The sequence below is a fragment of the Syngnathoides biaculeatus genome, chromosome 11 (assembly GCF_019802595.1).
Source record: "Syngnathoides biaculeatus isolate LvHL_M chromosome 11, ASM1980259v1, whole genome shotgun sequence".
NCBI classification, from domain to species: Eukaryota; Metazoa; Chordata; class Actinopteri; order Syngnathiformes; family Syngnathidae; genus Syngnathoides; species Syngnathoides biaculeatus.
Genome location: NC_084650.1, coordinates 24,838,357 through 24,861,038, shown reverse-complemented (window position 1 = coordinate 24,861,038; position 22,682 = coordinate 24,838,357). Strand labels below are relative to the sequence as shown.

Sequence of the window (22,682 nt, the reverse complement as noted above, 5' to 3'; positions counted from 1 at the left end):
GTATCATCAGACATTATGGGCTGTTTACCTCTTAACGAAATAGCCTTTCATTAAAATTGATCTAATTTCAGGTATTTGTATACAGTTATGTGCTGTACTTCAGTTATGCACTTCTTAATTATAATCACAACTGTTTACTTAAAATTACAACCGCTTGACTGAGATCAGTATTTAAAAAATAAAACATGGATGAGGTCTGTTGTGGGGTGGGAGAGGATCGTTGATTATACCTTTGTGTCTACGCCCAACCGTAAAAGTCATCATGAATAATGCAGTAAAGTATGTGTATTTAATCAATCAGCACCGGGGCTGAATTTATGGGCTGTAGTTATCCATATATGTCAACAGATGTCGCTGCAGCTTACAAGTAGGACTCCCAGAGTTGGGCTCATAGATATGAGACGATAATAAAGCACCGCGCGCTAGCAACCAGACAACCTGGCATGACAACGCAGCAGCCATTTTGGGAAGGTCGCTGTTCCCATCAAATAAAACGGAAACGCGCACTTCCCAACCCTTTTCTGTGAAGTTTACCATGCTGTCAAACCGTGTGCTATCAGTACACAACATTAGCAAATATACCGCCTAAAATCAGTGAAAGATTACACACTTCCGTTGTCGCAACTGTACGGCAGCAAAATGAAAATGGATCATAATTGTTTTGGAATTCTTTCCTCCCACACTCAGAGACCACACCGAGAATTGTGACCCTCCTAGTTTCGCATCGTCGTTAGCACGCGTGAAAAGGAAATCGTTTATACCTATGATGTGGGCTCGCTTGCTTGGTTCTCCATTTTGTATATTTAGCTCGAAGGTTAGCGCGTACCCACTTCCTTAAAGGCTAGCTTGGGAGCACCGTAGCTAAACTTGTTTACTTGCAGGGGCACTCGGATTGACAGGCCGTCATAAAGAATGGAGAGACGTCAAAACAAAAGCCACCCGTAACAGCATCAGCCCGGCTCCGTTTTCTCTTTTTATCGACAGATGTAGGAGGAGGATACGACGCCAGAGGAATTCGCAAATAAATACCAAGTCGGTCTTGGCGTGTTGTGCTCGGCCACTTCGAAGCATAATAATGACGACAGACGACCAATGGACTCTCATCAACAAAAAGTCATTTCAAGGGTAAATCAAAGTTGTTTTTTTTTTCCCCCCTTGAGGTTTGACTGGATGCGCAGCTATCTTGGCTATTTTAGTTTTGGTGTCATTCGAGACATGTTGGCACGCCATCCACATTGCTAGATACGGCAACAGTCACCGACAAGGCAACATTTACTTGCTAAAGACTCGAAAGTCCTTCTGTATGGGCATTTATGTTGTTGGCAGCTTTAATCCTGCTGTGTGGCCGTTTGTTTGGGCGGGCTAACTAACGTTGTGGGGGTGGGGAAGGGGGGGCGGTATTACCCCATTTTTATTTAAAACGTTTTGTACGAAAACAACAAAACCCCTCCCACTGGCCTGCAGTCTCCAAGCAGCCCATTCCCTTGGTCACGTCACAACCCGTCCCATGCGTAAAATATGTTATAGACTAAACATATTATTAAAAGATATGACATGGCAGAAAACAAAACAGGTGTAAGGAATCACTGTTTATGTTATTAAATGCAACTGCTTTACACTTTCCATCTTTTTCTCTCTCTCTTTCTCTCTCTCTCTCTACTTACAAATAGATGGACAACAGTGAAGTAAATATAACATCACGGAGAGATGACCATTCAGGTAAACTGGTCTTCACCCAAATCCCAGCTGGGGGTAGTCAATTGAAAGTGCCCCCTCACAGTGCCAGCAGTTCTCCGGCTTCTGGTATTCTCTCATCCATCCATTTCATGCAGCCTGGACAGTCTAACAGCCACAACAACAGCCCTGCTCCAGTGGAAGTCATCGCGTCCTCCATCACTGCCACGGTTAGCACCTTGCAAAAAGATCCACAACCTATGGGCCTGACCAAAGATCAGAAGCTGCTCTCATCCAGTCCCCCAAACTTAGAGGAGAAGTTGCAGTCTGGTGGCAGTATAGCACACCTAACCCCATCTTCCATGGATTCTCTTATTGGGGGGTCAGATCCTAGCTTTTTCACCATGAAAACTGAGGATTTCTCTCTGGAAAAAGTAGGTCACGATCCTACTGAGCTTGATCACGCCATTGAGCACATTGGCAAAGACATGGAGATGAGCCAGAAATTTTTCAATGATAACACTCTGGATCTGCTCAGTGACTTCGAGCTCACTGGTTCCCCGTCTGATTTTTACGTAGGAGACGACGCTTTCCTTTCCACCCTGGCTGATGACGGGATGCTTGTGGATGTCACCTCAGAAAAGGAAATCAAGCCCATTACCGCTGAAAGCACTAACGGAAGTGGCCAACTTTCTTTCAGTGGCAGTAACAACGTGGGAAGTCCTGACCAGTCCAGCTCAGGCATCTCTACCACCTTAACCCCGACAACCACTTTGGTGAAGAAAGAAAAAGATGCCGGCTTCATTCAGCTCTGCGCTCAAGATGCGATTAAACAAGAGAAGATGTCTTACTGCCAAATAAGCAGTACCTCATCTCCAGACCTGCCCACGTCTAGTCCCATCTCCATCTGTGGGGTGAGCACCTCGGGAGGTCAGAGTTTCCACTTCGGACTTGATACAAAGCCTCTGAAGGATCAGAAGTCTGCCACCTGTCAGTTTATTCCTGTTGCCACTGTTGGTGGACCCTGGAACAGAGGCCTGGCTCCTGGACCATCGTCAGGCTTGCACCAGGCCTCTGACTCATTCTCAGCCACTCCTACATACAACACCAGCTTTTCCAGGTAAGACAAATTGGCACGCTTCATTGAGTCATTCAAATCTTACTGATTTCCTGCACCGACATTTTTTTTTTTTTTTTTTATGTTTTATCTAAATGACTTTGTGTTTCAGACAGCTCAAGATTATTAGTCTTCCGTTGAGAAACAGGGTAGCAGTGAGACATCAGCGTGACAATCTTATTGTGGCTATTACAATGTAATAGGTGCCTGTTAGTTGTGGTCACTTTTCATTGAACAGCATATATTTCAGTTGAGTTGGTTGTTTTTATTGTTAAAGTTAAAAATCATGCTTGTTCAAATTTAGAAAGTGTTTGTTATTCTTGTTCCTGGATTCTGTAGTTATGTGAAGAATGGCTTTAAACTGAGGTTTCTTGAGATTCTGGGCGAACTTGTTTATAATTTGACATTATTGGTTAATTGGTCTTCCACCGTCATGTTTTGATAAAGGGTCCTAATTGCTTTATCTCTCGCTGTCAAAACAGCTTTTTAGATCCAAGTCAACACTAATCAACTGTTGTGATGATTTTTCCCTTTGTTGATTTATGTTTACCTGTGAAGTATTTATCATTTTGAACTGATTGAAAGTATTTTTGATACAAAACGTTCTCTGATCTGGAGGCTGTCTTTAGCAAGTAAACACACTAATTTTTCACACCAGTAAAATATTAAAGGTAGAGTTTGCAGTTTAAAAAAAGACATTGTCGTCAAAGTTAAAACTGCAGAGTATTATTCAACTTTTTTGAAAAATCACCCCTTTCTGACCCCTTTTAATTCAATTTCAATATTATTTTGTCAAGATACACGTTAACTGTTTTCACCGCACCATTAGCTGATCACATCTCCAATCCGATACCAATTTTTTTTTTTAAAGATACTTTAGCTTAATGAGGTAAACGCTTAATGTCCATAAATTGTGATAACAATTGATTGCAGTTTTGTGACATTAAGCTTTTTTTTTTTCCACACTTTGTCCCATCGTCCTGCTGAGAGTCAGACTTGCACCCACAGAACGATTCCAGAGAACGAATGAATGAATCGCGTGTTCTTCCAAGCAATGCAGATTGTAGGACTTTTTTTTTTTTTTTTTGGCATTGATTGAATGAAATACTTTCCCTTTCATGTAGCTGAATTTGTTATGTGATAGTACTTCAGTTGACATGGATAGAATCCCTGGCTCCAAATATATGTTTAGGAAACCCTTGCTTAATTTAGTTTTTTGGTAATCTATGCCTAAGGCATGATTCTGCTTTCTCAATTGTGAAATATTGCATATGCAGTGTCCGAAATTAACTTTTGAAATCACCAGCAGAGTTGGCTGGTACTCGAGAAAAAAAAAAATCCACTGGCCGAGTATATTTTTAACTGACCAAACGAGTAAATCATTTTAGATAGGACTGAACAATGTATTGAAAACATATCATGGTAATGGCATGTGCAATATGTGTGCAGTGCTAATTTTACACACATTTATAATACTGTATTGTGTTGTTGTAAACGGAGAAGTCGCACAGCAACATTAAACAACAGGAATAAGTAAAAACAACATTAACATCCTACTCTCTGGAACGTGTGCATCTGTTTGACTGATGTTCAATTGAATTTTGTTTTAAAGTTTGGATTCTGCTTAGTATCACTGCTGATTGTTGTATTAATAGCTTATCTAAATGCTTTTATTTTGCACTGTCAATCCTGTTCTGTGTGTTTGGTTTAGGGCGCGGTCATCTGGCAAAAAAAAAAAAACAACTTTTGTTCATATCATTCTATCTCAATTATTATCAAATTTTTTTTTTGATTATCCAGTTAAACCATCTATACTGAAAACTAAACAAGCAAGAGAGACCTTTTGTTAAACGTATTGAGTACGTTAAAATAGTAACCCCAACTTATTGGCATTTTAAGCAAATGAAATACATATAGAAAAATATAAGAACACTTTTCACTCAACGCTGCAGCCAAATGTAGAGAAATTAACACTGGTTTGAAGTCCCGAGTATTTTTGAAGGTACAGGATACAAAACAAACCTTGATTTGGAAACATTCTCATTCTGCAGTTGAGGCTACATACAGTTGAAGCCAGTAGTTTATATACACTGCGCAAAAATGTTCAATTTTTTTGCCTCACTGTCTGAAGTCAAATCTGACCAAACCTCCCTTGTTTCAGGTCAGCCAGGATTGTGAAAATTATGTAATTTTCTTAAATGGCACAATAATAAGAATTTCTTCTAGCATTACCGTAATTTCCGGCCTCCAGAGCGCACTGAATTATAAGCCTCACCCAGTACATTTGTAAAGGAAATACCATTTAGTACATACATAAGCCGCACCAGTGTAAAAGCTGCAAGTGCCCACATTGAAAGACGGTACACAGAGTTTTCAAAGTTTTAATACCTTGGCTTAGCTTAACAGCAACTATACTGTAGCGTGAACAGGGCTGGTTATAAAAATAAAAAAAAAAAAAAAAAAACAAAAAAAAACTGCTGTGGCAGCTACACAATAGCAACACGATGCCACAGCACTAACAGAGCCGGATAAAAGAAAAAGCAAAAAAAAAAACAAAAAACAGTAATTCAGCAGAAACCCGCTTGCGTGGCGCTAAAGTGCAAGACATGTCTCTAGAAGTTAAGATCATTGTCTTGGTGTCTTTTTGAAAACTCCTTTTCAGCCCGTGTCCCTGGATGACTCATTTCACGTTGGTTATTGACACTTTCCCACCAGCTTCATCCAACATCTCCACAAGGTGGTTAGCTTTTGTCCTGGGGTTGAGTCGCACATTTTGGACCAAAACGCATTTATCTCTTGGACACAGAGCCCCTCCCCTTCCTGAGCGGTGTGATGGTTGGACATTGATGTTCATACACGTGTATACAATTTTGAACAGATGCACATGGCACATTTGAGCATCTGGAAGTTGCATCCAAGGATGAGCTGGACTTGTGGAGCTCCAGGATTCTTTCTCTATTTTCCTGGCCGATTGTATTTTTATTTTTACCCCTATGATTTCAAACAAGGAAGCAGAGTGTTTCAGGTGTGGCCTTGAATAAATTCCCAGGTATGCCGTCAATTAACTCCCATGTTGTCAGTTAACCTATCAGGAACTTCCAAAGTCATGACCTCATCATCTGTGCTTCCCCTTGTTCTTTAAAGAGAGAGTACTTTTTGTGTATGTAAATGTTTGACCTTGAACAAAATATGAAATTCTATAACAAAATCTCATTAATGCGCCATTCAATAAAATAAAATAATTTTGGTGATCCTGAATGACCTGAAACAGGAGAGGTTTAGTTAGGTTTGACTTGGGACAGTGAGACAAAAAAATTAAATGTGTGTTTTTGCACAGTGTATGTAAACGTCTGGCTTCAACTGTACGCTTTTAATATTGATACTTTCAGACTGGCATTATCTTTAAAAACCATACAGATGAAGTAATTTTGGCATTTTACAAACCAGCTGAATGATTATGAGATAATTGTTGTTGCTGGTGGCCTCACTGCTAGCAGTGGCTAACTGCTAATGCTACTTCTGATGGTAAGAGTGAGTGACAGTCAGTGTGCTGACGATAATCTCCCCCCCCCCCCCCCCCCTCTTTCCAAAATCTCTTGGTTGATACTACTTCAAATGATGAAACATGGGTTTGGCAATTTTTGACGGCGTCAACATACCTTGCACAGTTTTAATAGCGTTGCGCCACATCGTGTTGGAGATGCTGCCTCACAACCGGTGTTTGGTATTTGTGGACTGGCTGGTGACCAGTTAAGGCTATGATAGGTTCCAGCACAGCAGCGACCCCAGTGAGGATAAGCAGAACGATGAATGAATTAGCACACTACTATTGTTGTTTGATGACTCTGCATCATTTACACAATTGTCATTGTATCAGCATTACCACATTAATGGTACACATGCATTGTTCATTCACTCTCTGTACTTGTTTTCATGTCCTAATTGTATGTTGACAAACTGGTTTATTTTCTAGTACTAGACTGGCTCCTATTACCGGAGAGGAAGTCATTATATTTTTAACTTACTGGTACTTGGCCAATGAAGATGAATATGAATCTGATTTACTCATAAGCATGTGTACTTACCCAGCAACTGATTTCAGAAGTCCCATAAAATGATCCCCAGTGCCCTGACCAAATCAATAGTATTTTTTTGTCTGTCATGTAGTCCCGATGAACACGTTCTGGTTCTGGAATTTCCTGTGGGCTGTGGACTCGATCTAATGTGAATGAGGGACATTGTTTGTGTCCATCTCATTGAATAGAATAGTTCCTACATCTTAACTCCAAGACTAGAAATTTTTAGGCCTCAAATCATCAGTCTTTCCTAATTTTTTTACACTTTCTATGCGTTTGATTAGTCACTACTAGTTGCATCTCCAACTGGATTGACGGAATAAATCACACCCTGGCAAATAAATGCAGCAGTGTAAGCATGTAGCTGACATTGCCGTCACAAGCTGGCGCTCGCCAATAAAGAAAGCACATGGAAATTTTGAATATACTTTTTATTGACTCTCGTGAACTGAAAAGAACTTTCATGAGAATTTCTCCAACACTGAAATTTTAGAGTACGTCACCAAAAAATTGTGAAACAATACTTGTAACTACACCCCCTTGATTAGATAAATAGAGAACATTATGATTGGTATACATTGTAATTAAAATGTTGGTGCAGGAAACAGGTGATAAGTGATTGGTAAGTTTGGCATTCAAGAAAGGAACTTGGAGGAAGAGATGGAGTGGTAGATCTATCTATCCATCCATTTTCTTTCCCGCTTATTTCCACGAGGGTCTCGGGGAGTGCTGGAGCTTATCCCAGCTGTCAACGGGCAGGAGGCGGGGTACACCCTGAACTGATTGCCAGCCAATCGCAGGGCACATTGAGATAAACAGCTGCACTCACGATCACACCTAGGGGGAATTTAGTGTCTAATTAATTTGGCATGTTTTTGAAATGTGGGAGGAAACCAGAGTGCCCGGAGAAAACCCACGCGGGCACGGGGAGAGCATCCAAACTCCATACAGGCGGGTCCGGGATTGAACCCGGGACCTCAGAACTACGAGGCAAACACTTCACCAGCTGATCACCGTGCCGCCGCGTGGTAGATCTTTCTGGGGAAAAAAAAATCGAAATTGCTGGCGTAAACACCGTTTTTGTGTGTTACAAGAAAATCGGGTGACCTACAAGAGCCGCAGTAGAAGCACTCAAGTGGATTACATGTGGAGATTATGCAATCTGAAAGAGGTGACTGAATATGATGTAGTGCAAGGGGAGAGTGTGGCTGGACGTAGAGGAAATCATACAAGGAAAGAGAATAGCTGAGAAGATGTTGGTTAATTGAGAGTATTGAGGAGAGAAAAATACAACATAATAATAAAATATGGGGCTGTGATGTAGGATGAAAAGTAGAGGTAGCAAAGGCTTAAAGAAGAGGCATGTATCCCAGGTTGGACACTAAAGAAGGCGAAAAGGATCAATTGTCCATATAATATAGAGGGATAGAAATGCGAAGGATGTGCAGCAGGTTAAGGTGATGAAGGATAGCGATTGAAATGTTGACTGTTGCCATTTGTGTCCTGGATAGATGGAAAGGATACTTTGCGGAGTTTGAATGAGGAAAATGAGAAGGTTGAGGGGGGGGAGGCAAGTGTGATGGAGCAGTAAGGAGCAATGAAGGGGACGTGAAAAAATGGAAAAGCAGTTGGTCCTCATGACATACTTGTTGAGGTATGGAAGCATCGAGGAGTGGTGGCTGTGTTTTTAACCGGATTATTCAACAGAATTGTAGTGAGTGAGACGATTCCTGATGAAGGGAGCGAAAAACGTGGTGGTGCCCATTTTAAGAACAAGGGTGATTTGCAGAGTTGTGGGGGCTATAGAGGAGTAAAGTTGAACCACACACGCTATTTACATGTAAAAAGCGCATCTACTTGTGAAAAATTCACGTTACGAAATGACTTTGGGAACAGATGAATTTCATAAGTAGCTGTACCGCTGTATTGAAGATTAATATTTTGTTTTAATAGTACCCTATTTTGATTGCTATAATGTGACCCCGGGTTTGTGTCACTGATTCATCAGCTTTTGATTTTTGTTAGTTTTCTGAAATGTTTTGTTTTTGTGAATTTGTTTTCTGAAATGTCTGACAATTTGTTACTGTTCTGCACTTCCCAGCCGCTGTACCTTACAGTACAGTACAGTTCTTTGGTCGAAATGTGGAGGGGCTCCAACCTCCATCATCACCATTCTGACTCCCTTCAGCCAAGGACAATCTCTTTGGATCCTTACTGTCACCAAAGTCTTTGGGCTGCTTTTTATATCACCACGCATTCATCAGTTGGCTTTGTTTATAATGCATGAGTGTGTGGGTGTGTGCATGTGTATGGGTTCAGAGGCACTCGGGCAGAGCCACAGAGCTCCGGCACGAAGCCTTCACTTCCCTGACCTACTTTTCCTTTCGTCTGTCCACAGCTGGCGCCTGTTGAACGCACTCCATCGAATTCCAGTCATTACAGCTCTGTTACCGCATCGGGCCCACACCACGATTGAGCATTTTTATACTTTGGTTTAGTTTGAGACCAAATAAGCTTGGACTTGAGAAAACGTTTCCCTTCAAGTCAGGCATGCAGGTCGAGCTTCTCTGCTTACTATTGTGTTTATCTGTCGAGTCAGCAGACTTTAGGAGGTTCCTCCCACACGCCCAGCTCGAGCTCCAACATCGTGTGCACAGTAGCATTCTTTAGGCAGGAAACCTCCTCCCACCTACATACACACACCACCACCAATTATGGCGACTAATGTGGAAAGCAAATCCTTTAGGGTTGTTTTTCTTGTGCTGTGCCATTAGTAGAACTTAAAAGGAGTTTGTTGCTGCTTGGGGCTATAAAATGGAGCCGTGTTATAAAAGGGAAGGTGATGGGTCTCATTAGAAACAAAATTAATAAATACCTCAGAGTGTGAATTAAACCATGGCTGCCAAGTCTGTGGTCACAGATATGAACTTTATATACTACTATTTACTTTATATAGACTTGGAATCTTAAAATGCAATCCTTTTTTCCCCCCACTCCAAAATAATTTAACTGAAATTGAGTTTTGTATGGATTGCTTATAAGTATCACATCTATTTCAGTGTGATATTCAAATCAAACTTTCTTTATTAAGCACTTTTTATACAATGACATCCATCTCAAAGTGCTTTAGAATGAAAATCAATCCCCACCCACCATTCACCCACACATGCGCACGTACATACAGAGTTTAAAAAACGTGAGAAAACAATTACTGGATGTAACGACCTATGACTGGACACAGAGAAACCAAGGGGGGAAACGCCATCTTAGGAAGGAGTTCATAGTAGATATATCGCAACCACAGGGTTCCAGCATTGAGCCCTAGTGTTCTTATAAACATAAATGTTCTCTGCAGCTCTAAGGTTATCCGGAAGGCTGTTCCGCAGGCGGGGGCCGTAAGACTGGAGCAATACATCACTGTGAGTGTATGTCCTGACTTTTGGAATAACAAAAAGACTGAGCCGGAGGACCGCAGGGCCCCCGAAGGTTCGTAAGGTAAAACCATTGTAAAGCACTCAGAAGGCCTAAGACCATTAAGACACTTACAAAAACCTCAAAAGACCCTCAGTTGGTCCATAAACATACACAGAGCAATGAGTTCTGTTGTGTGTTCTGTTGATTTTTTTTTTTTTTTTTTTTAATGGAATAAAAGTGAGTGTAAAATCTTAAGGGTTCTTTATACTCGTGCAGGATGTGACCGCGCTGACTGTGGCTATCCCGCACATAGTTTGCCTTCTTACTCGAGCGTAACCCACACATGCAGTTTTGAAAATGTGCTGCTGTTCTTCTCCAGAGGTGTTGGTATGGCTCATATTGGCTAAGCAGCTGTTTTTGAACATTTTTTGTTTTTTTTAGCTGTTTTTACTTTACTTTCCGTAACAAAGGAGCAACGCAGCAACAATGGCGACTGCGGAAGAATGCTTGAACAAATGGAACTAAATGACCAGATGATACATTCAATTATGGTCCCAAATCAATCAAGAAGGTGGGGGGCATAGGTGGTAGGTGGAGCAAGGAGGAACGGTGAGTACGTCATCTCAGCATGTGACTGGAACGGACCAATCATGAGAGATAATTTCCGTGGCTCTCTCGGCGCACCAACATTTTTTGACGTGTGCAGGGCAAGTTATACATGGGTGCTGCGTGGCGTTGGTCACGTGATGCACTGGCGGGCGTTGTCGACTGCGCAAGCGTCATAGTTTAAAGGGGCCTTTCGACTCTAAAATAACACCTGGATTTTTCACCAGCAGGAAAGGATTTAATGGATAGCGTTTGCTGTTTAGTCAGAAGTTTCTCTAAGGTCCCTGAGGTCATGAATAAAACATCAATTTTGTCCAGGTTAAGATTGAGAAAGTTCTCTGCCGTCAAGGGTTTGTTTTCTAAAATACAGTTCAAAAGAGCATCCACTTGTTTGGCATCATCAGCGTAGCTGTGGATGGATTTTAGATTTCAACCTACTATGGGGCTGGTCCAGAAACCTAACCTCTGCGATAAATGAGCGAGCAACAAGTACTGGGGATCATATGTTTATTTGCTATGTATTTTTTATCTCCTATTTTTGATGTCACAATTGAAGAATTTTGCTCAAAATAGCTGTAATTATCGCAAGCTAATGTGGGTGCTGCCATCTAGGACAAAGTCTGATCTACTAACAATTTAGGTCATCAAAGTGAAGACAATAAAGAGATAAATACAGTAATTTAATGGCAGTCCAATGCAATTTTAAGCTAAACAAGATTTCTTAAACTTGAATGGGAGAAAAAGCAATGACTTTAAATGTTATTTTGAACAACCCCATCCAATAGTAAAACTAAATCAGCAGGTGAGGTAAAAAGCAACACTTCACCTCTTGGTGTTGAAATCTTTTAGCTTTATAGCTTGATTATCGTTTGAACAACAAACAAATTGTTTAATTTAACTGTGACCAAGAATTGCATTGCTTAAAGAGCACCCTTTACAAGTTAAAGCTTTGCATCAATCTTATCTCGATTAAAATTCTGCCACAGCTTTGTTGATAGAACCCATTAACTGAGTAAAGTGGTGTCATAACGATTGAGTGCCGAAAGATACTGTATTTCGGTTCAGAACAGTTCAGTTCATTTCATAACTTTGGACAATTGAAACACGGGAAAGTAAGTACCATAGCATAGACGGCACACACTTTTCAGTTTAGTGGCAACAATTTAGACTAGAAATTAGCACAGCCGTTTCGACACAAAAAAACAAAACAAAAACAAGAGTCCCTCAAAACATCCCACTTTCCTTTATATATGGTCTTTGCATCAACAAATATTGTCTTCACTCTGAAATAGCTGTGCTGTTCTGCATGTGAGCGTGATGCAGTGCGTGCTGACCACTTCCTATTTCTATTTAAGTGGCTCTTACCTCTGAGAACGAGCACATCTCACTTTCCGTGCTCAGCTCTCCTTTGCATGACATGACTGGACTCTGTTATATCAGGTTGAGTCTCAGCAGCGACACCAAACATCTTCCGAGCTTTCATCTTTTGTGAAGTCCCCCCCCCGCTCGTTAAAATAACAGGCGGTTTTGTGGGTGTTTTTCAGGTGACATGGTTTGAGGGTGATTTTAAAATTCACATTTTGATGATGCAATTAAAAATATGCTTATTAAATGTTGCCAGTTTGAAATTTTTGCAATTGAAATATTTTCTGATCTGCAAAGCCGCTATGACAACTTCTCACCTAAAAAAAAAAAGTGCATAACATTTTGTCCAATGTCTCAAGGAACATAAATTGTTTCTCTCAATGAACTACAGAGGGGGGAAAAAATGCACAAATATGATTATTAGTGATACCAGATTCTTTGAAGCTGTGCATTGTCTGCGTTCCTAAACTTTCACACTCAAACCAAAATAAAAGCATAGATGCATTTTCATGTGGTTTCTCAGTGTGCGATTTAGATTGGAAACTCCTTGATTATGCAGTAAGGATGGCCTATGTTGGGTACGTCTATATGTAAGTATGTCTGGTCATAGAGGTTATTTTAGGCTGCTGTTTTCCAGGTATTGAGTGGATCACAGCTGGATTCTTTTGTGCTGGTCTAGTCCAGCCTGTCCATCCTAACTAAGTCGTGTTGCAATGACTGATGAAGCCTGTTCAGATGAGAGGGGAAACCTCTTCCGAGACAACCAGAACAGTCCAGTAGTGATCGATGATCACAATGCCCTGAGATTAATGAGAATATTCACATGCATTTTGGGTCTAAAACTAGGTAAGAAATGGAGATGTTACCACTGTAAATTTAGTCCCCTCTCAATCGCATGTCCATTAGATACTATTTATGGCTTCATCTTACATATACAATTTATGCATTAACAAATGTCATGACTCTAGGCGGTACTGATGTGTATGTGGCAAACTGTAATCTCCCTCTCCGGCCCGACCACTGGTTCCATCATACTAGGATTTGGGAGGAAAACAAATACAGCATGGAATAGCTCACCCTTGGGTCACCCTCAATGAAAAATACCATCTGTAGGATTTTGGTGGCTGTTGAAGCTGCCTTTTGTGAAACGTGATCTGAATCGCAGTTCATTACTTGGAACAATTGTTCCTATTCCTGGGCTCAGTTCCAAAGTAAAGTCTATAGAATGAAACCCATATTTGTATCTGATTTAAACCATACCGTACATTCTCTCGGTAGATCCGTACCCCTGCATTTTCATTTCTGGTCTGCTCTTCATCTTCTGATAAAGCAAAGGTCTTAACATCTTCAATTATTGGGTCGATGCTGATGTGTAAGCTCTAGATCAGGAGTGCCAACACTTTTGAGGCAAAGATCTACTTTTCAAGCACCCAGCCTCTCAAGATGTATCGTTGGCGGAGTGGGGTGGTGCATCGCTGTGACTCCCGGGGAAAAAGCAAAAAACAGGATAAATAGGAAGCCAGCTTGCTAGAACACGCCTTTCACATGTGCAGTGACACGTCAAAAGAGGTCAGGATTTGTCAAACTAACTTTCAGTCGATGCACACGATCGTTGTATTAGCCACACCTGAATCAAGCAACGAGATGGATGCTAGGGTGATGTCTTTTTTGGGATACGGTCAAAATTCCCTCGGAGATCGACTGGTAGCTAGCGATTGACGCATTGGGTGACGGAAGCATTGGGGAACCCTTCCCAAGATCAATTTGTTGAACCACGTGATTGAACATACGATTTAATGTTTGCGGTACAGTAGCTTGGGGAATATGATGTTAACTAAACACAAAATAATCTAGTCTAAATAAACATTACACTGGGAAAATGTTCCTGGTATGAAGATGCAAATGCAAGATGTGTGTGGGGGCAGGGGGGCTATCCTCTCTATGAAGCAGGAAGCTGTTAAACTACGTGACAGTATGAGCAAAAGGGGATTAAGGATGGCTAAAATGGTCACTGGGCCATGAGCATTATCTCAAACTTAACCTATCTCAGTAAAAGCCGTTCGGATTGATCACAAATACAAATGCGAGCGATTAACTTCCTAAGCCAGCTCTCACTGAAGTTTCGGCTGCTCTCTATGACGCTGTGCTGGGAGAGTATGAACCCCGACCGATAGTTACCTCAGAGGGAAGCCAGCAACTTCCTTGTGACGGAGCACACACATTTCATTTCAACAGATGCTTTCAGAAACTGTCAAAAATCACTGATGTTATCGTCTACAGCTAACCTTGAAGACTTGTTTTGGTGTGTTCATGTATAAAACAATGTAGTGCTACTCGACTTAAAGGTTTTTGATGATATATGCCATCTCTCATCTGTTTTTTTTTTTTTTTTTTTTTTTTTTTTTTTCCAAACGCAACCAAAAATTGAGTTATGCCTGCTCGATACTGACATCAAACTTAATAGTTTGTGAGAAAGGGACTGATTCTTTAAAAAAAAAAAAAAAAACAGTTCACATTGTTGTTTAAAGCATTTTGTTAGCACTGCCAGTTCAGGATTATTACAAAGGCATAAAACGAAGATAATTACCAAATCACATAATTTTGTCTTACGTTAGCGTAATGATATCACTCAATGCAAAATGCCAGAAAAGGATTAATAAATGCTGCGTTGTAACTATGTGAAGGTCCCGTCCTTTACCAAACCAACCTTTTCTAATATTTAGGATGCTTTATTGGGTTTAAGTTGTCCAAGTAAACACGTGAAGTATGAATTTAAACGTCCCACGCATTCCTGAGTTCCAGACGTCTAAAAGAGATGCCTAAAATCAGATCATTCAAATTTCTTGAGCTTATCTACATTACGAGCGAAGATCTCCATCTGCCGCTCCGCTCCTGAGCCAGTGCTGTCAATGTAACAATCACATGTGGTCTCACTAGTCATAAGGGTTGGGTCTTCTTCCCAGAGCCAACCAATCAGAGGAAAGGGGTCGGTCTGATCTGTGTATGAACAAAGCGGATACAAAACTGAGTCAAGCAGAAGTATCTATAAGAAGGGCCAATTGTAGACACTAGTATGACAAACCCATGTTGTTTTTTTTTAATTGGGAAGTTATATTAAGTCCATGTTAAAGAGTCATTTTATGGAGGTCTAAATCGCTGAAATGCGGGACCTTTAAGCAACAGATATTAGAACACAAATGGTGCAGCAACACATTTAAATGGAGTATAACGAGCATATATTTTCATCCTCTCTGTAAAAACGACTAATTTAACGCATGTAACTGACTTCTTGTGACAATCTTCAAGTACATACATATGTATGTGTTCTACCCCTGGTTGAAATGGCACGCACACTAGAAAGAGCCACATTAAGGAAAAACAGGGGTGTCAAACAAAGTTTTGCAGCAGGCCACATTATGTTGGTGGGCTGGAATGGATGAATGGCATTTTCATTCATTTCAATGTGGAAAGGTGCTTTGAGATAAAAGTATTGAGAAGTGGAAGTTAAGGCACCACCTCAGTATCTTTTGGAACATGACCGATTCTTTTCCTATTCCTTACTTTCCCCATCATTCTTACATATCCCTTGGTTTTAAGCTGCGTGAGAGTAATTGGATTTCAATGAGCAGCTTAAAGCCTTTACAGCAAAGAAGTCCAAAGGACACCATTTCGTCGGGCCTTTCAAGGGAGATGCCCAATGATGACATCTTCACGGTGGACTCTTTATTGGGCCCCCCCTCTGCATTTCCACACTCTGGGCTCTGACTGTTTTGTAAAACTTTACTGCAGCAACTCAGTAATGTTTTCCAAATGACCCTTCACCTCAGTGCCTGTTTTTTGCACTGAGTTTGCCACAAGATAATGAAACTTAAAAACAGATGACTGAAAATGAACCCTAAGGGAGTATATACCTCAGACTTCCCTGTACAACAGAACTATTTTTCGGTCGATGTTGAGTTACATATTCCATAGACACAAAACAGATTGAGTTGTTGAACTGAAGCAAAGGAAGCTTACTGTACATCTTGAATATGGTTTCTATGCTAATTAGAATGTATCTTGGGGCACCTCGGTGACACCACTTCCTTTTTTAAATCTGCCAAATTCTTGGATTTAGGGCCTTGTTTGTCTCGAGCTTTCCCGTTCCTACGCCCACTGACTGCTGTGATCTGGCCCCCATTTATCAGCCGTGCGCCCTTGCGTTGCGCAATTATGGAAACGTGTCTTAACAGTATGCTCCGTGCACTCTAGCGCAGCTTTCATCCAATCCGTTTGTCATGCTCCTGCAGAGTTAAGATGGACAGACACTCAAACACAGTTGATGGCAGCGCCAGCTTGAGATGGGTTTAAATGACACTGAAGTCGCTGTATTGGAGGGGGGTGGGGGGGGGGGGGGTGTGGACCTTGCCTGCATTTTCCAAAGCCAGATGACCTCTTGTGGTAGTTTCTGTGAACTCCATGTCAGCACGCGCAAATGGTGGAGTTGCATAATGTGATGAAATTTAATACAACATTTGGAGCAGCAATTAAGTAAATGTCAGTCAAAACATTTATTATTGATACACTACACTACATACACTACTTCTAAGTAGTTATATTTTATGCATATAGCGTTCCACAAAAATGATTAGGGCCACTACTTACCATTATTTTCATATTTGAACAGTTGCTTTTTTATTATTATTTTTTGGGCGGGGGTGTGTGTGAATCTGACAATAAAGCATTTGTAATTGCCATGCCTTTAATCTAAAACAGGAAATTATCGCAAATGAGATGTTGAAAATGCACAATTTGTTTTAGTGATTGATTTGGTCTGTAATATGTCAGAAAATGGACATAAATATTAATCATTGGTTTCCAAAGTAAAAGCAGATGTTAGTAAAGTTATTTTGAGCTAACATTTTATTTTGATTTAATAAAAAGATGTGTACTAGTCTGCTGTCATGAAGTACCTAAGAAATCGAACAATATTTACTGTTGAGTGAATACCATTCCAAGTATTTGGATAATTTCAAGTCAAACAATGTCTCTCAATGATGAATAAAAATATCAAAATAGTTGTCAAATGATTTCATAATTGGTTAGGTGTTGTCATTGTTTCACACACCTCAAATACAAACATTTTTACTGTTGTCATAGGAAAAGAGAAGTCAAATCAAAGTGTTTAAAAATAGTTTTAGTAAACACAGTCTAGTCTTACTGGAAAGCCTTTCTGAACTGTTTATAATTTTTAAAATGTCCAACTCCAAAAGGCTGCTCAAAAGCATGTGCGTTCCCCAACTTAGGGGCAATGGACTCCAAGGGTCGATCACCTTTAGCTTTTAGTTTTGCGTGAGAAGCATTAAGTAGAAGACAGAAGACTGCACTGTCTGCACATGACAATGAAAATGACATCAAGTAAGGATGAGCCTGACCTTTGAACTTGTACGGAATCTTTAAATGAACTCTTGTGAAATGGACAAAAAAACTCTCCTTTGTATTGGAATTGTGTGCAGAAATGAGAGTAGAGTTTAGATGGTGGTTCCTCATGTCTTTCTCTCCATACGCTTCCCCTCAGCTCGACTTCTCCACCAGAAGGGACCACGGCACCGTCGTCGACCCAAGGAAAGAGTGGCACTCACAAAATCTGCTTGGTGTGCTCAGATGAGGCTTCCGGGTGCCACTATGGTGTGCTCACGTGTGGCAGTTGCAAGGTGTTCTTCAAAAGAGCAGTGGAAGGTGAAGCAGCCGCCAGCCACGATTATCTCTGACTCATGCATACACAACTTCATATTTGCTACTGCATATGCCATTGTTTGGAGGCACTGTGATCCCTTTCTAATGTTAGGGTGGTGTTCACTAGTGCGACTTGAGACTGACATCTGAAAAAGCTCACCAATTCCTCTTTAAAGGTTAAGTGTCATCCCTATAAACATTCTAAAATGGATATTGAAATGAAAAATACATATAATATTATTCACTTCAATGTCTGGACGAAAAAATAAATGCGAGCGGAGAGCGCGTCATCCGTTCGCAAAGTTGCGGAAGTCTCATTCAACATCCAAGTGGTCGCCATATTGGCTCCATTTACTGTCCGTGACGTCAGGCCAGACATTTGCCATTGAAAACACGCTGTGGCCCCTCTAGTGGGACACGCCCATTCAGAGACGGAAGCTCTTTTCACAATTGGGTGACGTGTCGAGGGCAATATTACCCTATTGTTTCTAGCCATATTCAGATTATATGCGGATCACTTCTAACTAACAAGAGACTCCGACAGTATGACAGTATTTAGCGTACTCCGCCGCGAGCGATCACAACGCCGCGGCCCTGTGCGACGAGCCGATCACGGCTTCAGCCGGGGTGGCACCGAGGTGGCTCATTGCAATGCCGAGCCGGACCGCTTTACGGCGTCGTCGTCGCTGGTGGCTGAGTGCGCCTTTGTCGGTTGCATTGTTTATCGCCGCCGCCATCGGCGGTGTTGTTTATCGCGGATGGCAGCAGCTATGAACAACGAAGCCGTGCTTGTACTCGAGCCCGACGCGCCAGCCGTCCGACACGCACATAGACACATTTGGCACCCCTGTCATACGTACGTGGATCTTTTGTTACATTATGAGAGACGGATTACGTGGTCCGCCCCAAACTATTAGTTTTTTTAGTAGCTGTATACACATTTAGCTGTTATTTAGAACCTTCGAAGCTCTCGTCATTTGCACCCGTGCAATCCATTTTTCACGAAAAACTAGGTCTTTTTGAAAAGTATGAAGAATGAATCCATCCTCCTGAGTGTTCGAGCAATATCCAGCAGTGCAAAGACCCAGCATTTTGGCTAACATGAAGGAACAACAAGCTATCTTCCCGCAGGTAAAACTAATAGAAACAAATTAGTCCACTTGAGGCCCCACCTGCCTCCGTCACTTCCTGCTTCTTGTCGAAAACAAATCCCTCGAGAGGATTTTCATGGCGGGAGTTACAAAAAGCCAAATACGTCAAAATCATGTTTTACAGTGAAAAAACAGATGGGTCCATACCGGCTGCCGGTTTTTCTTAAATAACATACTAAAAATCATCCATTTCGTGACACTTGACCTTTAATGTGGAACTGTGACTGGCAGATATTTTGACAGGTATAGTAAGTAAGTAAGTTTCTTTCGGCTTGTCCCTTTCGGGGTCGCCACAGCGTGTCATCTCAGTATATATTAGCATGTTTTACTTGCCACAAATACCGCTAATAGACCTACTTTGCATCTGTGCTTTTCTGTTTAGCAAAGTTGAAAATAAAAGAGGCCTGCTAGTAGTGTCCACTTCAAGTTTGTACAAATGGATACTCCTATTTCCTTCATATTTACATGTTTGAAATGTCACACGTCTGGGACTCAAAAGAGAAAACCTGTGCTAAAGACAGACAGTATTGAAATCATTTTAGGTGTGGAACTCTAAATTCAGACTTGCCTGTTTGCTTTAGTCGCCCACGGGCTAATTCTTTAAAAATCCACTTTCTAACCGGGGCGTGAAGGATGAATTGCAGTATAGCAGGAAGTCCCCATATTTTGTTTTTACAACTTGAATCTTATTCTGCTGTGCATCTTAGGACAACATAATTACTTATGCGCTGGGAGGAATGACTGCATCATCGATAAGATCAGGAGAAAGAACTGCCCAGCGTGCCGTTTCCGCAAGTGTCTGATGGCGGGGATGAATCTAGAAGGTACAGCCACGTGGTTGACTACGCGCGCCCGGAATCCTTTGAATCGCCATCTTGACTTATCTCTTTTACTGTTCTTCAGCGCGTAAAGCCAAGAAGAATCGTTTAAAAGGTATCCAGTCAAGCAACCCGCCCATGGTGCTACCCCCCAAGCCGGCCGAACCCCAAGCACTTGTCCCCAAGTGTATGCCTCAACTGGCCCCCACCATGCTGTCCCTTTTGAAGGCCATCGAGCCCGACACCCTCTACTCAGGCTACGATAGCTCCTTGCCTGACACACTTGCCTACTTCCTGACCTCCCTGAACAGACTGGGCGGCCGACAGCTGATCTCTGCAGTCAAATGGGCCAAAGCTTTGCCAGGTGGACCCCCACTCAGCCCCCGGCTTTTCTCAGCCATCACCGTATGGTGATGTGTTGTTGCCACTTGCCGTCTCCCTGTTAAACCGGACTCTCCTTCCACTCAGGTTTCAGGAACCTCCACCTTGATGACCAGATGACCTTGCTCCAGTGCTCCTGGCTCTTCCTCATGTCTTTCAGCTTGGGTTGGAGGTCTTACCAGCAGTGTAACGGCAGCATCCTCTTTTTTGCTCCTGACCTAATCGTGAACGAGTATGTGGCAATCACTTATTTCCATAAGTAATCTACAAAAAAAGAAAAAATGAAGGACTGCTTGAACACGCTGCTTCGGCCTCGCCTCTACTCGCTTTTCTCATGTGATTGAAGGGAGCGAATGAAGCTGCCGTACATGGCCGACCAGTGTGAGCAGATGATGAGGATTAGCAGCGAGTTTGTCCGGCTGCAGGTTTCCCTCGATGAGTACCTGTGCATGAAGGTCCTGCTCCTGCTGAGTATTGGTGAGTCTCTCTTCAGATCGGATCGCCTTAATACTTTGAAGCAGTCCGCAGAGATACGAGGACAAACACGCATGTTTGTGCAGTGCCAAAGGACGGCTTGAAGAGTCAGGCGGCTTTCGACGAGATCCGCATGTCGTACATCAAGGAGCTGGGAAAAGCCATTGTGAAGCGCGAGGAGAACTCCAGCCAGAACTGGCAGCGTTTCTACCAGCTCACCAAGCTGCTGGACTCCATGCACGAGGTTAGAAACCAGGACACAATCAGACAGGAGCTCGTCAGTATGAAATCAGGAACACAGTAGAGTCAAATAAAACGTGGTAAACATTCATATGCATTAATAACAGTGAACATGACAGTAGGAATTGTTTGTTTTCACGATTTTCTCTCTCTCGCTCTCTCTCTGTTTGTTTATATATATATATATATACATACACACACACACATATAAACAAATGACTTACTTGTGTACTTATTTCTGAAGTATAACTTGTAAGTGCAGTAGCCTATTTGTCTACATTTTTATGTCTGAAGTTTGGCAAAATTATTTTTGTTGCTTGGACTCATATTTTAAGTTTTCAAAATATTATGATTGCCCTGTATTTACACTGTTAGAAGTAACCAGAGCTCACCATTTAACTGTGTTTTTAAAAAAAAAAAAATTGTACCCAAAGGGGGGGCACACCCCCTTTTGAACCCCCTCCCCCCAAGGCAGACATTTTCAGTGTTTTTCCAAATTGGTCATTCTCATCCCCGAGTATCGAGTTGATATTTGGAAACTGTTTGACTAGAGCTTCCACTTTGAAGTTCAAAGAGACCTCAAGACCAGATTTATTGACTTTTTCTGGGATTCTGCAGGTCCTGTTGTGATGTCAATTGATGTGTTCTCACACACACCGCCGCTTGTATGCCTGAATCGTGACGTACTCGGCTTGGCATACGTCTCGTATATTATTCTAAAATTAGCCAGTGTGCAAGTGTCATGAATCTGACTGTGGTTTTGCGTGTTCTCTCAATTTAGGAACATTTCTACACTAGTGTGCTAATAATTGTCGTCCAAGTCCATCGATCGCTGATCGATTTTCTTTCTCACTAATGGGCGCTCGCCTCAATGTTGTCATCTGTCCGTGCAGATGGTCGGTGGGCTTCTCAACTTCTGCTTCTACACCTTCGTGAATAAATCGTTGAGCGTGGAGTTCCCTGAGATGCTGGCCGAGATCATCAGCTACCAACTTCCCAAAGTCAAGGCCGGCGGCGTCAAAGCGCTTCTTTTCCACCAGAAATGACTGCTATCTCCAAACAACATGCACAACATGCCTTAATATCCGAGACCAACACCTACTTTCACCCTGAAGAGCGACAGCGAAAAGACTCTCAGCGTCTTTGGGAGTGAGAGGTCTGGAGGGAGCGGCCGCAGGTGCACAGAGGTTTTGTTTTGTTTTTTGTTTTTTTTAAAAAAAAAAAAAGATTTCTTAGGAATTGTTTGGAGACGAAAGCGCTTCACACCCATGTTGTCTCAGGTGGCTTCCTTTATAAATACACAACTATATCCAATAGATTCTATGTATAAATAACAGATTCTAATAGTATTTTCACATTTTTCCAGGTTGTAATCACATGGTAGAGAAACGTCATGACGAATTAGTATTTTTTAACGCTTTACTTTTCATAGGAGGGTGCGACTAGATAGCGACACTGGTCGATTATTGAGCTTCATTCTGTGCTTTTTGTCCTTTTTTATGTTAAGATAATTCCCAAGGACTGTTTTATCACATTAGCTATTCAAAAGGATGATTTCTCCCCAAGCTGACCTCTTCCAGGTTTACACGTTGTTTCACGAAAAGGGAAAGAAAAAAAAAATGTGCCTTTTTTTTTTTTTTGCGTTAAATAT

General features: G+C 41.6%; 1 protein-coding gene across 3 annotated transcripts; it reads left to right on the top strand.

Annotated features, from left to right (window-relative positions):
• Nucleotides 1–415: 415 nt before the first annotated feature.
• Nucleotides 416–22,682, top strand: nr3c1 (nuclear receptor subfamily 3, group C, member 1 (glucocorticoid receptor)). 3 transcript variants are annotated; one of them, XM_061834216.1, is made up of 10 exons: nucleotides 416–814; nucleotides 882–1,125; nucleotides 1,671–2,794; nucleotides 17,810–17,970; nucleotides 19,826–19,942; nucleotides 20,022–20,300; nucleotides 20,405–20,549; nucleotides 20,664–20,794; nucleotides 20,878–21,035; nucleotides 21,925–22,682. In XM_061834216.1, the coding sequence occupies exons 2-10, from the start codon at nucleotides 1,093–1,095 to the stop codon at nucleotides 22,075–22,077; spliced, it is 2,301 nt and encodes a 766-aa protein (XP_061690200.1). In that variant the 5' UTR covers nucleotides 416–814; nucleotides 882–1,092; the 3' UTR covers nucleotides 22,078–22,682. The 3 variants fall into 3 exon arrangements, with proteins under 3 accessions (XP_061690200.1, XP_061690201.1, XP_061690199.1); XM_061834217.1 differs by lacking the exon at nucleotides 416–814 and having other exon boundaries at nucleotides 821–1,125; nucleotides 1,671–1,719; nucleotides 1,833–2,794; XM_061834215.1 differs by lacking the exon at nucleotides 416–814 and having other exon boundaries at nucleotides 821–1,125.